The sequence below is a fragment of the Bufo gargarizans genome, chromosome 10 (assembly GCF_014858855.1).
Source record: "Bufo gargarizans isolate SCDJY-AF-19 chromosome 10, ASM1485885v1, whole genome shotgun sequence".
Lineage (NCBI taxonomy): Eukaryota > Metazoa > Chordata > Amphibia > Anura > Bufonidae > Bufo > Bufo gargarizans.
The window spans coordinates 123,698,987-123,717,963 of NC_058089.1; the positions used below are offsets into that span (position 1 = coordinate 123,698,987).

The 18,977-nt window shown below is 44.4% G+C and overlaps 1 protein-coding gene across 1 annotated transcript in view; it reads left to right on the forward strand.

The window, feature by feature from the left end:
- The first annotated feature begins 10,166 nt into the window (after nucleotides 1-10,166).
- Nucleotides 10,167-18,977, forward strand: part of LOC122920975 (acylphosphatase-2-like) — a 72,484-nt gene continuing 63,673 nt past the window's right edge. The window contains exons 1-2 of the mRNA XM_044270834.1: nucleotides 10,167-10,221; nucleotides 14,476-14,492. Of these exons, the coding sequence (XP_044126769.1) occupies nucleotides 10,167-10,221; nucleotides 14,476-14,492 (72 nt within the window). The remainder of the gene's footprint in view (nucleotides 10,222-14,475; nucleotides 14,493-18,977) is intronic.

The window sequence follows — 18,977 nt, forward strand, 5'->3', positions numbered from 1 at the left end:
TGGCCAAGCTGCAAGGAAAAGGGAACATGTACAGCATATGGCAATGGCAGGTAAGTAGACAAGTACCACACGTACCTGCCACAGACACACAGCCTGGAACCCATGCACGAGTGCTGTTGTCCACAAGAACATAAACGGACACAGCCCACATCACACAGGAACTCAGGACCATAAGCTGCAATAAAGATAAAGACACCACTAGACATATAATAATACAAGAACAATAATGTCTAACATAACTTATGACCACAAGGGTGGCCCTCAGTGGACAGTTGGAATAATACCAGGAGGATGACTCCAGCAAACCGCATGGCTGAAGTACCCCCCAGACACAGGCATCCAGCAGAGGCTAAATAGCCTCAAGTAGACACACCCACACAGAGACACACCCAGTGTTCACACACTAGGAAGGGAATTAACCCTTCCAATACCAGGCAAGGGATGGAAGCTACTTAAAGCACAAACAAGCACACACTCCACCTGTTACCGCAGGCAACGGCATGAGTGGCAACCATGTCCTGGGGATCAGCCAGAAGGCCGAGGCACTGCCACCACATTCACACAACACCACACGTTGCCACGGGCAACCACAAGTGAAGGAAAGTGTCACTAAACACACCATAGGCCGTGACACTATGTCACTGGGCCACTTTGTGGTCTCCTCATGCTGCTGTCACATCACCACTGTGTGGTCTCCTCATGCTGCTGTAACATCACCATTGTGTGGTCTCCTCATGCTGCTGCCATCTTCCCACTATGTTACTGGGCCACTCTGTGGTCTCCTCATGCTGCTGCCACATCACTACTCTGTAATTTCCTCATGCTGCTGCTACATCAACACCATGTCACTGGGCCACTCTGTGGTCTTCTCATGCTGCTGCCACATCACTACTCTGTGGTTTCCTCATGCTGCTGCTACCTCCCCATTATGTCACTGGGCCACTCTGTGGTCTCCTCATGCTGCTGCCACATCACTACTCTGTGGACTACTCATGCTGTTGCCACATCACCACTCTGTGGTCTCCTCATGCTGCTGCCACTACACCACTTGGTGGTCTCATGCTGCTGCCACGTCACTACTCTGGTTTCCTCATGCTGCTGCTACCTCAACACTGTCACTGGGCCACTTTCTGGTATCTTATGCTGCTGCCACTTCACCACTCTGTGGTCTCCTTATGGTGCTGCCACATCGCTACTCTGTGGACTCCTCATGCTGCTGCCACATCACCACTCTGTGGTCTCCTCATGCTGCTGCCACATCAGTACTTTGTGGTCTCCTCATGCTGCTGCTACCTCAACACTATGTCACTTGGCCGCTTTGTGGTCTCCTCATGCTGCTGCCACATGACTCCTTTGTGATCTCCTCATGCTGCTACCTCAACACTATGTCACTTGGCCACTCTGTGGTCTCCTCATGCTGCTGCCACCTCACCACTCTGTGGTCTCTTCATGCTGCTGTCCCATCACCACTCTGTGATCTTCTCATGCTGCTGCCACTTCACCACTCTGTGGTCTCCTCATTCTGCTGATACCTCACTACTATGTCACTGGGCCACTCTGTGGTCTCCTCATGCTGCTGCTACCTCAACACTATCTCAATGGGCCTTTTTGTGGTCTCCTCATGCTGCTGCCACTTCACCACTCTGTGGTCTCCTCATACTGCTGCCACATCACTACTCTTTGGTTTCCTCATGCTGCTGCTACCTCAACACTGTGTCACTGGGCCACTTTCTGGTATCCTTATGCTGTTGCCACTTCACCACTCTGTGGTCTCCTCATGGTGCTGCCACATCACTACTCCGTGGTTTCCTCATGCTGCTGCTACCTAAACACTATGTCACTGGGCCACTTTCTGGTCCCCTTATGCTGCTACCACTTCACCACTCTGTGGTCTCCTCATGCTGCTGTTACTTCACCACTGTGTGGTCTCCTAATGCTGCTGCCACATCAGTACTTTGTGGTCTCATCATGCTGCTGCTACCTCAACACTGTGTCACTGGGCCACTCTGTAGTCTCCTCATGCTGCTGCCACTTTACCACTCTGTGGTCTCCTCATGCTGCTGCCACCTCAACACTATGTCACTGGGCTGCTTTGTGGTTGCCTCATGCTGCTGCCACATCACTCCTCTGTGATCTCCTCATGCTGCTACCTCAACACTATGTCACTGGGCCACTCTGTGGTCTCCTAATGCTGCTGCCACTTCACCACTCTGTGGTGTCTTCATGCTGCTGTCCCATCACCACTCTGTGATCTTCTCATGCTGCTGCCACTTCACCACTCTGTGGTCTTCTCATTCTGCTGCTACCTCACTACTATGTCACTGGGCCACTCTGTGGTCTCCTCATGCTGATGCCACCTCAACACCATGTCACTGGGCCACTTTGTGGTCTCCTCATGCTGCTGCCACTTCACCACTCTATGGTCTCCTCATGCTGCTGCCACCTCAATACTGTTTTACTGGGCCACTTTGTGGTCTCCTCATGCTGCTGCCACATCACTACTTTGTGTTCTCCTCATGCTGCTGCTACCTCAACACTGTGTCACTGGGCCACTCTGTGGTCTCCTCATGCTGCTGCCACCCCAACACTATGTCACTGGGCCACTCTGTGGTCTCCTCATGCTGTTGCCACCTTACCATTCTTTCATTGGGCCACTCTGTGGACTTTTCATGCTGTTCCCACCCTCCCCACTCCATGACTGGGCCACTATTTTGCCTTTTTTGGCCTGGTTGACATCATCATTTATTTGACCCTTCTAATTTTTCAGAAGGAAGGAAAAATGAGACGCACAACGGATCCTGTCTATGGGGTAGCTGTAAGGCCTGTATGACATGGTCCATATTTTGCATCAGAATTGGCTTATGATTTGGTAGCCAAAAGCAGGACTGGGTACAAAACACAGAAGACATGCAAATATTCCATTCACATGTCATCTCTGTTTTGTATCCTATCCTATCAGTATTTAGCAATACTGATGCATTACTGACCAAATGCTGACCGAGTGAAGGCGGTTCAAGTCAATGGGTCCGTGAAAAATCACGGATGCACACAAGATTGTCATCCGCGTCCGTGATCCGTGTCCGTTTTTTCCTATCATTTCAATGGCAAACTTGACTTAGATTTTTTTTTCATTTTTCATGTCCGTGGATCCTCCAAAAATCAAGGAAGACCCACGAACGAAAAAACGGTCACGGATCATGGACCTACGGACCCCGTTTTTGCGGACCTTAAAAAAAAAAACCTTGTGTGCATGAGGCCTAAGGCTGAGTTCCTACTTCAGTTTTTCACAAATAAGTGAAGTGTGCAGTGATTCTAAGAGCGACGCCTGCCATCATTATGTCATACTGCCTCACAGTATTGTTTCACTACCACAGCAGACTCCCTATGCGTGTTACTGCAAGGCACAGTGTTCTACACCACTATACACTCTCTGCAGTCAGGAAATATCTGTTTTTATAATGTGATTTGCTCAAATAAATTTGCATAGAATTTAATATTTTCTGAAAATTCGGCGAACCGACCAAATTGAATTTTTGAGAAATTCGCACATCTCTAGTCAGTACGGTTGACAGGCTAAAGAAAGCAGGTAGAAGTTTGGTACATGGGTAGACAGAATAACACACCTTCACTGGTTTACCTAAAGGTCAGCCAAGGAGTGAGAGGGCAGATCAGCATTTATAGCAGAAGCTGATTAACAATGAGACACACCGAGCAAGGAGAGGAGGATAGTGGTGGTGACAAAAATGGGAGTTGTAGTTCAGTGAATAACGTTCAGTAGAATAGAAGTAACGAGTTAGTGATGGACATTTTGTTGAAGTAACGCTTTCCTTTATTTAAGAGGAATTGTCTCGAACCCATACTTAGATGACATCCTGGTGAGAGCTCCCTCCATAGTATCCAACCTAGACAGCCAAAAATCCAACCTGATGCATTCTCAACGTCTTTTCTTCCTGGAAATGTGCTTTGAAACCCATCTGGAAAGGGTCATCCTTCCTACAGAGAATATAGTCCACCTATGCAGCTTTCTTCAGTTATTCTCGCCCATTTTCAATTAGCATCTGTATGCAAGTCTTGGGTCTTATCTCATGGTCTCATTAATGGAAGCATTCCTATATGCCCAGTTTCACTTTCACCCTCTTCAGCACATGATCCTGGCCAAGTGGGACAAGTCTCTAAACTCCCTAGGTGATGCACTTTCCAACTATGCTTCATCACTTTCTCCAGTGGTGGCTGTCCTCCCCCATGCTAACGATGGGTTTATCCTTCACCCCTATCTGATGGCTAGTGATCACAACATATGCCAGCCTCCATGGATGGGGAGGAGTTCTTTAATCAGTGCAAGGGGAATGCATGTCTAGCAGAGTCATCCCTTCTCATCAATATATTAGAGTTGAGAACTATGTGGCTATCGCTTGAAGATTGGACCAACGAGTCTGCATCCAAAAAGACAACTCGACATGACAGAGGTGGCATACCGCAACCATCACAGAGGAACGCCGAGCCCAGAAACCATGGCGGAAACGTTTCAGATGGGCAGAGATACACGTACCAGCACTGTCTGCCATTTTTGTCTTGGTCTTATGACCCCCTTGCTCTGGTGGTAAATGTTTTTGTCATTCCCCGGAGTCAATTCACATTCCCTTACGTGTTTCCTCCTCCTTATCTATGACACCAGCTGCTCCAGAAGATTCTGGCAGAAGGCCTATCGGTCATTCTGGTTGTACAAGACTGGCCTTAGCGGGTCTAGTATGCGTCTTTAATGGCTCTTCTAGTGGACCTACCTTGGTCTCTAGCATTGCGTGGAGATCTTCTCTCACAAGATCTTTTACATCACCCAAATTTACCTTACTTACATTTAACAGCATGGCTGTTGAAGCTGTTGTTCTCCAGAATCAGGGGTTTCTCAGAATTTGTCAACCAGACCATGATCAAGGTCAGGATACCGGTTTCCTCACGTATTTACCATAGGACTTGGAAGTACTTCTTCCGCTGGTGTGAACAGTAGTGATAAACGGCATAGGCAATATTCAAATTCGCGATATTTCGTGAATTTTTGGCCGAATATTCGCCATAAATGAGCAAATTCGAGAATTCGTGATCTCCAGTCATTGTTTACTTGATTGCAAAAATCGGCAATGTAATATATTCGTGATAAATTTGCGATTAGAATATTCAACACTATTAGCGAATACGAATATATAGCACTATATTCTAAATATTCGTGAATTCTCGAGGTGGCGATATTCGCGATTACAATTTGCGATTCGAATATTAACGCTCAACACTAGTGAACAGTTGAAACCTTCTCCTGTGAATTTCTCCCTTTCTTCTACCCTCATCCTCAGGAGGGGTTTTATCTATGCCTAGGACTCAGTTCTCTCAAAGCACACTTTTCAGCACCCTCTAGGTTACAGTTTAACGGTTCGCACTTTTCTTCAGGGTGTGGCCCACGCTGTAGTTAGTGATGAGCGAGCACCAAAGTATTCGGGTGTTCGGCCCAAACACATTGCTATATTCGTGTGCTCGGCCAGGCACCCGAGTATATTGGAAGTCAATGGGGGACAATCAGGCACCCCCTGCTCGGAAGAGAAGAGGGTGTCTGGTTTATAAAAAAAGGTTAGAAATTGATGGAAACCCCATCAAAATGGTTTGGAAACAGCATTAAGAGGATAGCTGGTTGCGTCTTAGACTCCTATTATGTATGACATACAATAGACAACCACACAAAGGCTGTATGCCAAAAGCCAGGTATGTGCAAGCCATCAATCTATCCATGAGACAGATGACAGTGTTAGTCAGCATACCTTACAATGGCAGCCTTTGTAAGGTATTTTGCATCTGTTGGATGGCTTGGGTGGACCTGCACACCTAGATCAATATCATTAGGGTGACAAAAAGTTTTCCGATTGTCCTAACATAATATTCAATAAAATTTCTATACAGTTTTGTCATGTAAAAACTCAAAATCTGCCTTGTTTTTCAGCTGTCATAAGACTACGAAAACCAATAGATGGCGCTATTTAGTTATGAACAGCGCCCTCTATTGGTTTCACAGTCTTATGACCAGACAAATATTCTTGTCAGAAGACTATGAAACCAATAGAGGGTGCTATTGAATTATGAACAGCGCCCTCTATTGGTTTCACAGTCTTATGATAAGACAAATATTCTTGTCAGAAGACTATGAAACCAATAGAGGGCGCTATTTAGTTATGAACAGCGCCCTCTATTGGTTTCACAGTCTTATGACAACACAAATATTCTTGTCAGAAGACTATGAAACCAATAGAGGGCGCTGTTCATAACTCAATAGCGCCATCTATTGGTTTCATAGTCTTCTGACAAGAATTTAGAAATTTTAAGACTAATTTTCTAACTTTTGTGCCTATTTTCCGATCTATTTATGTAGGTGCACTTTATTTTGCGCCGGATATAGTTGTAAAAACAGTCAAATTTCTACTTGAACTATTTTGAGTGGTGAGTTGCACCACATTTTTCCTACTTTCATGGAGACGTGTGCCTAATTTCAGCTCACTTGTGCCACATTTCCATACTAATTTGACCTTAGTCTTAGTGAATTTGAACCTGTCTTACAAGAAAATAACCACTAGATGTCAGCTTTGAAACAAAAAAGAAAAGAAAAACCTGATTTATTAAAGGATAATAAATGAGTTACAAATTAAAGACAGGTGTTTTTCATTACACCTGTTTTTTTTTTGTTTTTTTTGTTTACTCCAAAAAAGGTGAGCTTGATAAATGTGCTAATTAAGCTTAGTCTCTGCAAGAAGGGTATAAAGCTGGTAGGAGGAGTGATCACCTTTTAATGGTTAATGTCCGCCTTCTAGTGGCAGCAGCTATACCCATGGTTTGTGTCCACCAATGAACGGAAGAGAAAATGATTTTACAGTAACAAAAAAATCATATTTTTTTTTAAAACCGTGGAAGGACAAATTTTTTTAAACTACACCAGTTATTAAATGTAAAAAAAAGTTAGTGTATAGAAATGTAATGTTTTACATTTCCATCCATCTCTCATAAACTGGAATGTCTATATATTTTTTGTATGGCCCCAAGTGGAGGGAGGTGTGGGAGGAAATTGTGACACATCGTCTCTATGCTACACGGAGACTGAGACGACAGCTAGTGTGAAATTACAAGCTACAGCTCTTTCTGTCTGTGTGAAAACAGCTCAATTACCAAAGGGGCACTATATGTCATGGTCCCTCCTGTGACAGATGTCAGGAGATCAAGGAGACTGGCGGAGCATGGATGAATCTAACTGCCTCTTTGATTACTCTTGATTCAGTGTTGTTGTTAATTACCACATCCCTTGTTTCAGGTGTAGCTTAGTAGTCATTACTTCTACCCTATTTAGTCTTACCCCACCCTTCTGACTGTGTGGTAAGATAGCTTCATTTGGTTTTGGAAGAGCTGGTGTGTGGTCCTCTCTGGAGTTCCTGCTCGTCCATCTCACTACAGAAGTTAAGTGTCGCATTTGTTTGTTTTTCGTTTTCCCTTCCTTTGTGGGTTGTTACTAGGCCTCAGGGAGATGCTTGTTCCTTTATCAGGGAAGAAACTGGCTGTCTCAGCCCTGCCAATATCCACAGGGCTCTTTAGGGTCTCCAGGGTCCAAGGTTCCAGGGTATGGGCATTCCTACCTGCCCATACGGTTAGGAGTCAGGGCCAGGAGTAGGGTTCTCTAGGAGGTGACCTTTTCCTAGTGGTAAAGCCTAGTGGATTTCCCTCTCCCTCCTGGTTCTTAGTGTGGTGTTTCCTCCTATACCTCATCCGTGACACTATATTAGTGAGTGTTGTATCATATGTATTCAACACTGAAGAGTTTTCTCTGCCGGGAGTACCCCTTTAAGGTCTGTAGTAGCTGCATTCACTGAACAAAAGGGTATTTTACATTCCACTCCCTAAATAAATATCACTGAATGACGGAACGTTGTGAAAAATGATAAAATCACCTTTATTAAATATTATTAAAATATAAGGAGGGACAACACAAATAGTGATTTGTGATAAATAATGGACGACTATCCGCACATGAGAGACCAGTTCAGAAGTGAGTCTGATATACTGAACAGCTGTGTCGCTGAGATTCAGTGTAACTAGACATCCACATGTGAGGCAACAAGTCAACCATATACACGACTTAAAACTATGACCACACCATATACAGTAGCTAGCGGTGGTTGTTGCACCTCAATGAACCAGTCCGGTTACAAAAGGTCAACACTACCAGCTAAGTGCGGTCATAGTATTACCTGCTAATGCAAGCGGCTAATAACGCTGATACCTGGGCTGCAATACTGGCTATAGGTACCTTGCCAATTGCGAATCTCTGCCCTATGTCTTATAGGAGATTGCTAAACATCTGCTCACATCCTGGTATGCATCCACATTACAGTGACGGGATGCACCCAGTATCTGAGATGTGAGCACGAATCATTCTCCCAATGATTGTCTAGCATCCAAGCCCCCAGTCCTGCTCTACGCGTTTCACCCTAATATGGGATCCTCAGGAGCATTAAGATATCTGGGCTACAGACAAACATGAACGCTAACCGCCTCGTGTTCTGAGGCTGACGGCAGCTGTACTAGAATGGCCGTACACTGACGCTGAAATGCTCAGGCTGTGAGGAGGAAACCCCTCCCCTTTGTTGGATCGAGCCCCTGGGTCGGCCAATCGCGTGGAGGGGGATGCGGCTAACCGCAACCCAAACCCTGCCCACACTGCCCGACCACTGACCGGAGCGATACCACTTTGCTGGAGTGTCAAAACACTCCCAAGATAAACGGGGACCAAACAGCGGTATTTCATAATGCAGCAGCACGGTAAGGATAGTATTCAAGGCAGCTGATTGTGTTGCTGTCATAACATTCCTATTCGGACAGCGCTGAGGCAATCTTATGAGGATATATCCTAGAATACATAGATATAAAAGAGTAGTAGGGGCATATATAAACACGTAGGGAGGTTAAACCTCAAATCGATTAGGGCAAAGAGGATATCACAAGTGAGGATGCTAATGTGTAGCAAGAGGGAATGCAGGCGCTACTCCAGTGATTTACAGGAAGCACGCATATGAAATGTGCTCATTCAGACCTTGCGGTTGCACCGTTCGTAGCCTGAATATCCATTGCGCCTCCTTCTGCAATAACTTTCTGTCAAAATCACCCCCTCCTTGGCGACCTTCTCACAACTTCAATCCCTTGAAATTTGATCGCATTTTCTGCGTGTTACTGTACCCATAAATGCATTGCCCAATAATATGGCATTGCACGCCACGCATCCCCCACATCGAAATGTACCCTTGAGATCAGTGCTGAGCCAGGTGGTACTCATTGGAGCTTGAAAAAAAAGCTGTGTACCAGGCGGTCTTTCAAATTATCCCCGCGGCGATAGGTGATTGCCGGTCTGTCTTCAAGGAGATGTCCCACATCCGGGTCAGATTTCAATATTCCCCAGAATTGTGTAAGGACATCTCTGACCTCCTCATGTGCCTCATCATATGTACCAATGATGCAAGCTTATCTGGAATTGTTCCAGAGTGAGTGACTACCGTGTTGCATCTAAAGATCTGCAACATAAGTTTAGGCGCAGAGGATATCCTCAAAATGTCCTGGCTGGGGCATACCAACATTCCCTAGCTGTGGATTGGAATACATTGCTGGCTCCCAAAATGACATCAATGGGGAATGATAAGTGTCGCACTTTCAGGCAACGGAACTGCGTGCGGAATCAAACAACGCAAGTGTGAAAGTACCCTAAATCATAAAATACAAACTTTTGACAATGAAGAAAATGGCAGCTAGATGGTTGATAAATACAAGGCATTTTCAGTTCCATAGATATGCAAAAAGAATAAAAAATATCTGTGGTTTGCAAGCGTATACTGTTTGCATTATCAACGTTGGCCAAAATAATGTCAGCTATACATTGTTATTATACTTGAAGTGGTTTGATGTTCAGTTATCAGAATTAAAAGTTAAGGTTCAGTGTTCCTTTAAATTTTCTTGATGCCCCTGCTCTGTCTGAATACGTGCTATTTATGTGTGGCCGTTGCTTTGTACTGCATTTAGTAACAGGCAGATCTTTTTGGCTGGTGACACAAAAACAACCAATGAACTCCTAAAGGTTACAGCTTCAGGTCTGCACTATGACTTCTACAGGACTGTGGTCTGTCGACTACGAAGTTTACGGAGATGTTCAGGGTAAGGCAATGAACTTTTATCTTTTATTAATAAATGATGAGTAGAGTGGAGTAGATATGTCTGAATTTGTTGCTGAATTTGTTAATGTAAGTGTGTGATGGCTAGTTGCAAGAGACATAGGGGGCCATTTATTAAAAACTGCGTTTTAGACATCAGTTTTACTACAACTCCTGCTCAGGCGGGGCATCCACCAAAGTTATGTAGAGGCGCAGGCCTCTCCATAACTTTGACACATCCAGCACCAGTCTAAATGTAAGACAGTTTCCTTGCTGTCTTACATTTAGATAATTTTCTACGCCTAAACCAGGCATAGAAAATAATGAATGAGATGGACCTGCCGACCCGCCCCCCTTCCCTGTCCACACCAAGCCCCCTTCTTTTAGACCTGACGTGAACAGGAAAAAGTCGCAGATTGCAAAAAAAAAGTCATAGATTGACTCTCACAGGAGTGCTGATCTGGGCTGTTTTACCCTTACATGCCGCGTGCCTGCAATATGTAAGCAGTGACCGAGGAAGCGGACTCCCTCTGTCTCCCATCCAAACCCCCCACATGTTTGATATTGCCATGTCAGTAACGACCCGCACTACACAAATACAGCCAGGTCCATAAATATTGGGACATCGACACAATTCTAACATTTTTGGCTCTATGCACCACCACAATGGATTTGAAATGAAACAAAGATGTGCTTTAACTGCAGACTGTCAGCTTTAATTTGAGGGTATTTACATCCAAATCAGGTGAACGGTGTAGGAATTACAACAGTTTGCATATGTGCCTCCCACTTGTTAAGGGACCAAAAGACAGAATAATAATCATAAATCCAACTTTCACTTTTTAATACTTGGTTGCAAATCTATTGCAGTCAATTGCAGCCTGAAGTCTGGAACGCATAGACATCACCAGACGCTGAGTTTCATCCCTGGTGATGCTCTGCCAGGCCTCTACTGCAACTGTCTTCAGTTCCTGCTTGTTCTTGGGGCATTTTCCCTTCAGTTTTATCTTCAGCAAGTGAAATGCATGCTCAATCGGAGTCAGGTCAGGTGATTGACTTGGCAATTGCATAAGATTTCACTTCTTTCCCTTAAAAAACTCTTTGGTTGCTTTTGCAGTATGCTTTGGGTCATTGTCCATCTGCACTGTGAAGCGCCGTCCAATGAGTTCTGAAGCATTTGGCTGAATATGAGCAGATAATATTGCCCGAAACACTTCAGAATTCATCCTGCTGCTTTTGTCAGCAGTCACATCATCAATAAATACAAGAGAACCAGTTTCATTGGCAGCCATACATGCCCACGCCATGACACTACCACCACCATGCTTCACTGATGAGGTGGTATGCTTAGGATCATGAGCAGTTCCTTTCCTTCTCCATACTCCTCTCTTCCCTTCACTCTGGTACAAGTTGATCTTGGTCTCATCTGTCCATAGGATGTTGTTCCAGAACTGTAAAGACTTTTTTAGATGTCATTTGGCAAACTCTAATCTGGCCTTCCTGTTTTTGAGGCTCACAAATGGTTTACATCTTGTGGTGAACCCTCTGTATTCACTCTGGTGAAGTCTTCTCTTGATTGTTGACTTTGACACACATACACCTACCTCCTGGAGAGTGTTCTTGATCTGGCCAACTGTTGTGAAGGGTGTTTTCTTCACCAGGGAAGGAATTCTTGGGTCATCCACCACAGTTGTTGTGATGAATACCACCCCTCGTGCCTGCTGACGTCAACCACGTCGAGCTCACGAGACCTGGTATGATCACAGGGTTTACCAAAAACGTGAAGTTACGCCCTCCAGAGGAGCACGTAAGGTCAGGCTGGTATAGTTTACACACACACCTCCTGTCCACGCGGGCACAGAGAGGCAACAAGCTGAGAGAGCCTTTTCACTGTCGCAGTGAAAACAGAACACACTCAGCCCGGGTAACTGCCAACAGTTTCTCGTTTGATATAAGCCCGGTCCGCTAACGGGATTATATAGGGTCAGAAACCAACCCGCGATAGCTTATAACTAGGCCAAAACACGGACGTGGGGATTCGTGATCGAGATACAAGATAGCACAAGATTAAATTATAGATTTAATCGCTGTAAGAGCACACTAGATATGACACAATATACACAGACAATATATACAGTGGTCTGAGGTTACAGATTACAGGTTATATGGTTACAACAGGGTTAAGCAGTGTGAAAGTCAGTTACCGAGTATGATGAAAGTTCCTTTGAGATGTTCTTTTGCCGGAGTCCACATGAAGGGCCGTGATCTCCTGCTATTTCCTGGGTCCCTCTAAACACATGTGTAGGATGTGACCCCTCTTCAGAGAAAGACGCGCCTACTTGCTGGCACCAGACTTTTAACCTGCAGCTGGCCCCTCCCCTCCCTGCCTCGGGGGGGGGTCCACTCCCCCTCCTCTGGGCTGGCAGCAGATGACCCACAAAACCCTTTTGAGTTCATAGCTCCAGACCAGAGGGTCACAGGGAGATGGTTCTGCGACTAATGGACCTGCCTGGGTTCCGGCTACAAGTAGAGCCCAAACCTGGCACCGTTATGTGGTTTTTATGGGGAGATATGGGTATCTCCCTACCCCGACTGTGTACTAGCAAACAAAGACCATGGGAACGTACCTCGTGGCCACCGGGACACAAATATGTATCTGGTTTGCGCCTACGATGGCCAGGCGTTTCATAATTCCTTATGAACGGTAGGTGCCAACATGTCTGGGAAGTCTCATTGATCCTGGGGAAGAGCAGATACCCACAGCAGGGGGTTTTCCTGCAGATTCAGGTGGCTCCAAACTGGTGCACAGAGGTGTGACCTTCTCCTTGAAGCCTGGACCCCCTGAGGGGTGTCTTCCTGGCCAACTTACACTCAGATGGCTGGGGGGAGGGTGGAAACTTATTTTGCATGGACACTGAACAGGCCAAGAGGTGCATTAAATCACAATCAGGGCTGGGGCTTTGAAGCCGGGCCCTCCTGTGGAGTTCCGTACCTCTGCTATCTGTCAGCAAATGGGGGGTGTGAGGACATGGCTGACAGTAAATATTAATCCATATTCCTTTTAGGATCCCCATTCATGCTTCCAAATTATGTGTTAGTGTCCAACCGTATTTTCCTTTCTGAATCCTTTAAACTTTTTTACTTTAGCAATGTGCTCAAAGCAAGGGAACATGCAGGAAGAAATTACATTTACTGCTGCTCCAAAAGTCAGAGTATTCCAACTATTGCTAGAGAGTTAAAATAAGTAATTATTTCTCCATCGGCTAAGGCCGGGTTCACATCACCATTTAACTGATGCTCAAAATAACGGATCCGTTTTTTGTTTTTGTTTTTACGGTCAAGTGAACGCGGCCTTATTTGCATAAGTCTGACTGTTCAACAGACCTATAATCCATCCCTAAGCTTGTGGAGCAGCTACCGTGCTCTGCAAGCATGGATAGACATTACCCTTTTTTATTTAAAGGAACCCTAAACATAGGAAATGAACAGATACCCCAACACTTCTTCCCTTAATTTTCTCCTTTACTTTCATCCTACTTTGTCCCATATTATGATTAAAACTGAGAAGTATATAAAGAATTGTTCATGTCCCAGGAGCTCAGCAATATCCACCCCTCCTGACTATTCTTTGTCTGACTGTATAAGGTGTCCATACATCAGATGAACTATCTCTTCTAACTCCCCCATACACATACAGTCTCGGCTGAGTATGTATGTGTTTTTAATGGGAGAGAGGAGAATACCGCTGCAAGAAAACTCTGGCTGTGTCTCAACTCCCAGGAGAAAAATGATTGGCATTGAAATTCAACATACTTGATCCTTCTCTCCCCAATATGGTCTGTTGGTGCTGAGTCAGAAGCTTCCCATAAACATTGACAAGTCCCACGGAAAATGGCAGGTTTGGCTCACAATAATCGAATATGTCTGGGGCCCTAAGACAGCTGGTTGGAGAAGGACCCTTCCTTTCTAAGCCATGTATGCAGTAGAACAAAAAGGTTGTTAAGTCTTGCCCATTAGCCAACCCCTGACCCCTCAGCAATTCCCTAGCCAAATTTGGTATAAATAAGGAGTAGATTAACCTTTTTTATGCAGGATTTTTACAAAAAATGTTTGTTTAGCTCACACAGTGAAGATTGTATCGCTACTTGTATCATGTATTTCTTTTTTTTTTTTTTTTCCTGGAAGAAATGAAATCCATAAGATAAGATCTGGTTAATTTTAATCTGAATGTTATAATATGTCATATTATTTTTTACAGGGGTATTCTTCAGAAAGGTATGGTACGAATGCTTTTATTTTGGTTGGACTCTGTATTGATTTGCATTGTGCTAACATTGGGGGGGAAGAACTAGGACATATAATGATTTAGCACCATCAGAGATGCTTTTCTGACAGCATGCAAACAGCCATAGAGATGATTGTTAGTGTTACTTCTTTATATAGCGCCAACATATTTCACAATGGTTTACAGTTCAGACAATAAGCAGGCATAGAGTTTCTGTTGGCTGTCCTAGACTCAAAACAAAGGAAACTAGAAAAAATGACAAGATTTATGAGAACCCAAACCTTATGAGAAATCTGCAATGCATTCAGAAAATCTTCAGACCTCTTAACTTTTTTCACATTTTGTTAAGGCCTCATGCACACGACCGTTGTTGTGTTCCGTGTCCGTTGTTCCGTTCTCCGTGATTTTCTGCGGACCCATTGACTTTCAATGGGTCCGTTGAAAATTCGGATAATGCACCATTTGTCATCCGCGTCCGTGATCCGTGTTTTCAGTCCGTCCAAAAAATATGACCTGTCCTATTTTTTTCACGGACAACGGTTCACGGACCCATTCAAGTCAATGGGTCCGTGAAAAAACACGGATGCACACAATATTGTCATCCGCGTCCGTGATCCGTGTCCGTTTTTTTCCTATCATTTGCAAGGCAAACTTGACTTAGATTTTTTTTCACTTTCCTTCATGTCTGGTGATCCTCCAAAAATCAAGGAAGACACACGGAAACAAAAACAGAAACGGTTCACGGAACAACAGAACCCCATTTTGCGGATCGTGAAAAAATACTGTCGTGTGCATGAGGCCTAAGTTGTAGCCGTGAGCTAAAATTAAAAAAAAATTCAGGTTTTCCCCTATCAATCTGCACTCAATTCCCCTTAATGAGAAAGTGAAAACAGAATTTTAGAAACATTAGTAAATTTATTAAAAAGGACAAACTCAAATCTTGCATGGACTTAAGTGTTCTCAGACCCTTTGCTATGACACTTGCAATTTAGCTTTGGGGTCTCACCTTTCTCTTGATCATCTTGGAGATGTTTCTACACATTGATTTGAGTCTACTTCTAGTAAATTTATTGAACATGATTTGGGAAGATACACCCCTATATAATTTCTCACCGCTGACATTGCATATCCAAGAAATAACCAAGCCATGGGGGGGGGGGGGGGGGAGATCAGAGACAGAATTGTATGGAGGCACAGAAGGATATATAAAAATTCTGCTGCATTGAAAGTTCCCAAGAGCACAGTGTCCTCCATAATTCTTAAATTGAAGAACTTTGGAACAACCGGGAGAAGTAATCGGGAGAAAGGGACTTTGTAAGAGAGGTGACCAAACTCAAGGGTCACTCTGGCAGAGCTCCAAAGATCCTGTGTACAGATGGAAGAAACTTCTAAAAGGTCAACCATCACTGAAGAACTAGTAAAAGACACATGAAAGTTAGAAAAAAGCACCTTAAAGGACTCTCAGACTGTGAGAAACAAGATTCTCTGGTCTGATGAAACCAAGATTGAACTTTTTGGCCTCAATACTAAGAATATGTCTGGAGGAAATCTGGTAGTGCTTATCACCTGTCCAATACCATCCCTACAGTGTGGCATGGTGGTGGCAGCATCATGCTGTGTTTTTTTTTTTTTCTCCAATGGTTGGAACAGGGAAACTGGTGAGGGTTGAGGGAAAGCAGAATGGAGTAAAGTACAGAGATATTCTTAATGAAAACCTGATCCAGAATTCTCTGGACCTCAGAGTGGGCCGAAGGTTCACCTCCCAACAAGAAAATACATAATAACATACGTTATAAGGCTGAAAAAAAGACACATGTCCATACAGTTCAGCCTGTTAACCAGCAAGTTAATCCAAAGGAAGGCAAAAAACCACATGAGGTAGAAGCAAATTTTCTACCTCATGTAGAATTTTCTACCTCAATCAGGCAATCAGAATAACTCCCTGGATCAATTATCCTTCTCCAGAATTCTAATAACTATAACCTATAATATTAGTACACTTCAGAAATACATCCAGGCTCCTCTTGGTCTCTTTTAGTGAATTCGCCATCACCACCTCTTCAGGCAGAGAGTTCCATTGTCTCACTGCTCTTACCATAAAGAATGTTTGTGTAGAAACCTTCTTTCCGCAAAGGATGTCCCATCATCACAGCCCTGGGTATAAATAGATGATGGGAGAGATCTCTGTATTGACCCCTGATATATTTATACATAGTTATTAGATCTCCCCTCAGTCGTCTTTTTTCTAAAATGAATAACCCTAATTTTGACAATCTTTCAGGGTACTGTAGTCCACCCATTCCAGTTATTACTTTGGTTGCCCTCCTCTGGACCCTCTCCAGCTCTGCTATGTCTGCCTTGTTTACAGGAGCCCAGAACTGTACACAGTACTCCATGTGTGGTCTGACTAGTGATTTGTAAAGTGGTAGGACTATGTTCTCATCACGGGCATCTATGCCCCTTTTGATTGCAACCAATTCTCTTATTGGCCTTGGCATCAGCTTGTGTCTACAGCTTAGTTTACTGTCCACTAAAAACTCTAAGGGTGCATTCACATCACTGTTTAGATTTCTGTTCTTCTGTTCCATCAGAAGAAGAGAGAGAGAGAAAATAAAATATCCTGTGATATCAGTTAGGGCTTGTTCACACGACCGTGTGAAGGCCGTGCCCGTGATGTGGACCGCAAATTGCAGTCCTCAATGCACGGGTACAGACCGTGGCCCAGTGGCATGAGGATCGCTGACCCAGTCACTTGAATGGGTCTGCGATCTGTCTGTTCCACAAAAAGATACAGCATGTTCTATCTTTTTGCGGTGCGGAGGCATGGAACGGAACCCCAGAAAGCACTCCGTAGTGCTTCCGTAGTGTTCCATGCTTCTGTTCTGCATCGTTCCGCATTTCCGGATTGGCGGACCCATGAAGTGAATGGGTCCGCATCCGTAATGCGGAATGCACACGGAACGGTGCCCATGTATTGCAGATCCGCAAATGCGGGCTGCAATACGGCAATGGGCAGCACACGTTTGTGTGAATGAGCCATTATGTATAGAATTGCATAGGATCCATTTTTTTACAGGATCCAGTAAAAAAAACTGATCTAGTTGTATCAGTAATCATCAGTTCGAGCCATTTCCGTCTGAGATTTTTTAGATGGAAACAAAAGTACTGCATGCAGGACTTTTTTTCCCTTCTAAAAACGGATCTCAGACGGAAATGGCTCAAATGGATGACAACTGATGCAACAGGATAATTTTTTTTTTCTCTCTCTCTCTTCTTCTAACAGATCAGAAGAACGGAAAGCTAGACGGTGATGTGAATGCACCCCAAGTCCTTTTCCATGTCAGTGTTACCCAGTGTTTTACCATATAGTATGTACTGGTGACTTGCATTATTCCCATGTGCCTAACCTTACATTTGTCAGTGTTAAACCTCATCTGCTACTTATCTGGCCAAGCCTCAAATCTCTCCAGATCCATCTGTAGCTGTATACTGTCCTCTTCCATGCTACGGTAATTACTTTACACAGTTTAGTGATATCTGCAAAAAATGATTTTTTACTGTGCAAGCCTTCTACAAGATCATTAAAAAATATATTGAAGAGAATAGGGCCCAATACTGACTCCTGTGGTACCCCACTAGTGACAGTGACCCAATCTGAGTGTGTACCATTAATAACCACCCTCTGTTTTCTGTCACATGAACTGTCACCCCCATTTTCTTCCATTCTTATTTTATGTACTAATCTTTTATGTGGCCCAGTACCAAATCCTTTGGAGAAGTCAACATATATAACATCCACTGACTCACCGCAGTCAACTTACTTTCTCATAGAAACTGCTTGAATTAGTTTGACAGGACCTATCCCTCAAAAAGCCTCAATGACCCTAAGGCCCCTTTCACACGGGCGAGTTTTCCGTGCGGGTGCGATCCGTGCGGCGAACGTATAGCACCCGCACTAAATCCTGACCCATTCATTTCTATGGGGCTGTGCACATGAGCGTTGTTTTTCACGCATCACTTGTGCGTTCAGTGAAAATCGCAGCATGCTCTATATTGTCCGATTTCCACGCGACGCAGGCCCCATAGAAGTGAATGGGGTGCGTGAAAATCGCATAGCATCCGGATACCATGCGTTGCGTTCAGATTTTTTTGACGGAAGTAACTTAGCAACACTCCTGGGCTATATAATACAGGAAGTAGGCGTTTTTTTTCTCTGTGTCTGTCTGCATGTGGTTTGTGGCAGCACATGAGGGATCAGTTTTTTCTGCAGCTTTTTCAAGCCCTCGTGGAGCGAATAGTTGTCAGCATGCCCAAAAATCCACGTGCCGTGGATGTGGAAAAGCTCATTGTCCTGGTGCAGGATAGGCCCTGCCTCTGGGATCTACGTTGTTCCGAATACCAGGACAGATATAAAAAGGACGCTGCCTGGGAGGAGGTTACCCAGGATCTGTTTGCAGCCATATGGCAAATGACCA